The sequence below is a fragment of the Halyomorpha halys genome, unplaced genomic scaffold (assembly GCF_000696795.3).
Source record: "Halyomorpha halys isolate HHAL.00 unplaced genomic scaffold, Hhal_1.1 Scaffold142.1, whole genome shotgun sequence".
Lineage (NCBI taxonomy): Eukaryota > Metazoa > Arthropoda > Insecta > Hemiptera > Pentatomidae > Halyomorpha > Halyomorpha halys.
The window spans coordinates 491,826-493,961 of record NW_027113471.1 but is presented as its reverse complement, the minus strand read 5'-3'; the positions used below and the strand labels follow the sequence as shown (position 1 = coordinate 493,961).

General features: G+C 26.9%; 1 protein-coding gene across 1 annotated transcript in view; it reads right to left on the bottom strand.

The window, feature by feature from the left end:
* ry (xanthine dehydrogenase rosy) overlaps positions 1 to 1,531 on the bottom strand; it is a gene marked incomplete at its 5' end in the record, with an annotated part of 62,479 nt that extends 60,948 nt beyond the window's left edge. The window contains 1 exon segment of the mRNA XM_067050944.1: positions 1,273 to 1,531. Coding sequence (XP_066907045.1) covers positions 1,273 to 1,326 — 54 coding nt within the window.
* Between the last annotated feature and the right edge of the window lie 605 nt (positions 1,532 to 2,136).

Here is a 2,136-nt window from a genome sequence, read left to right as displayed (position 1 = left end):
CAACGTTATATTGTTAACCACTTAGCTCTGTTTCAATCTGACAACCCTGAGCCCGAAGCCCTGGGCAAAACGTTGGTAATAATAAATAGTTTCCTTTCACTATTTTGATAGCTTTATTTACCATCACCCGGACTATCTTCCTACAATCTACTTTATACGGTCAACTATCTTCTTCCAATAATAATATTGATAAATGTTAGCTTTGAAAAAAAAAATACAGCAGATTCATGAAATTGGACGCAATGTTCATAAAATTTGGATAATTATAACCACAAAAGCAGTTTTATTGCTCTAAATTAAAGATAATAATAATACGAAAAATTCCAAGAGGAATGCGGGTTTGTTATGTAACCTGACACCCACTGACCTATCAAAACAAGTTTTTAAATAATGCCTGTAGAATTTTATATATTTTTAAAAATAATTAACAAAATTTAATACTATGAAGTTAATGGTCGGTTTACAAAAATAAACCAATTAATTGTATTAACATTTATAAAATGACGAAAATATTGATTCGACAATGTAATTTAATTTTCAATAACAAATTAATTGTAATAAAACTTAAAAAAAAAAAAGTTTGACATTCAGACAAGCTATGTTGAAAAAAAATGTATTTGTTTACATTCCATTTGTGTTCAACTTTTTAAAAATGGCACTAAAGCGTATTTTTAATAATAGCCTTTCAAGATAAACAAACAAGGGATCCATGTTTTTTTAAAAAGAAATAAAAACCTGTATTTAAATCTAAACACAATTATGTGAAAGATTAGGTAACTGTAAATCTGTTTCAACAGAAAAGAATCTATTAATTGTAGTAAAATGAAATTAGATTATTCATAAGTTTAAATAGAAATATTTTAACAAACAAAATAAAATATGTATAAGTATTTTATTTTCGTATTAATACAGGCTTTTTTAAAAATTTTTATGAACAATTAAACTGTAAAAACACTTGAATTCATTAATAATTTTAATGATAACGTCTTGAATAGTTCAGAGAGGACCTGATATGATATATATCTTTAATTATTAGTATATTGGTTGAAATGTTGAAATTTAAACCCAATAATAAAAAAATAAAATAACAGTTTTAAGAAATAGTAATTTAAAAAATAAAATTTTCATTAAGAATGACTTTAAGTCAGTTTAATACAGGTTGTATTTCGATCCTCTATGCTTTTACTATTTTGGTTCTTGATAATAACAATACAGAAATTGATAAGATAACTTTATTTGGATTATAATGTTTTATCAATTTTATTATCATACCTTTTTCCCGTTGACGAAGAAAACCAACGTGGACTGATCGTCTTTTACACCCATTACTTGACAAGTGGGAAAGGACACTGAACAATCAAGACTACAACTGGAACAGTTTCACTTTTACAATATCGCCCTTGAACCCAGACCCGATCAACCCAGTCTGTTACAAAGCTGGGTCGAATGTGGAGTGCCTCTTCCCCCCACTTCTTAGCTCTTACATAACCACCAACGTATTTGTGCTTTCAATTAAGAGTAATTTATTAAACAGCATTTATAATTACAGCATTTATCTTAGCAAGATATGATCCATATTAATTTATTTTTAGTTTGAATTTAAAGAATAATATTATCCTTTCAATAAAGTAATTGTTAACTTTATCAAACAACGTTAGCATTTCACATTCTATATGCATTTAATATAATAATGATTTTTTTAATAACAAATTATAATGCACATGATTCTGATGGTCACATCTTAATGTGATAAGTTTAACATCATTATGAGTGACAACAGTAGAACATCTGTGGAAAATAAAGAAAAGAAAAAGAAAAAAATATTAATTTATAGTCTTAGATACTTTCTTGAGACTGGTTAATGTCCTTTAAAAAAAAATATTTTTTTTCCATTTTAGTTTCAACACATTATATTTTCTTTAATGAGGTGTAGATAGTTGACCGTAGATTAATGATTGGAGAAGTTTGTCGGGGGTGCGGTCAGCAAAGAACAACATAAATAAACAAAACCATATTTATTTATTTTATGCCGACGTTTCGACCTTAATTTCAGGTCTTCATCAGGGCTATAGAACAAAAGAGATAACAACAACATTTAGAGAAACATACAATTGAAAAGGAATAGTATATAAACAA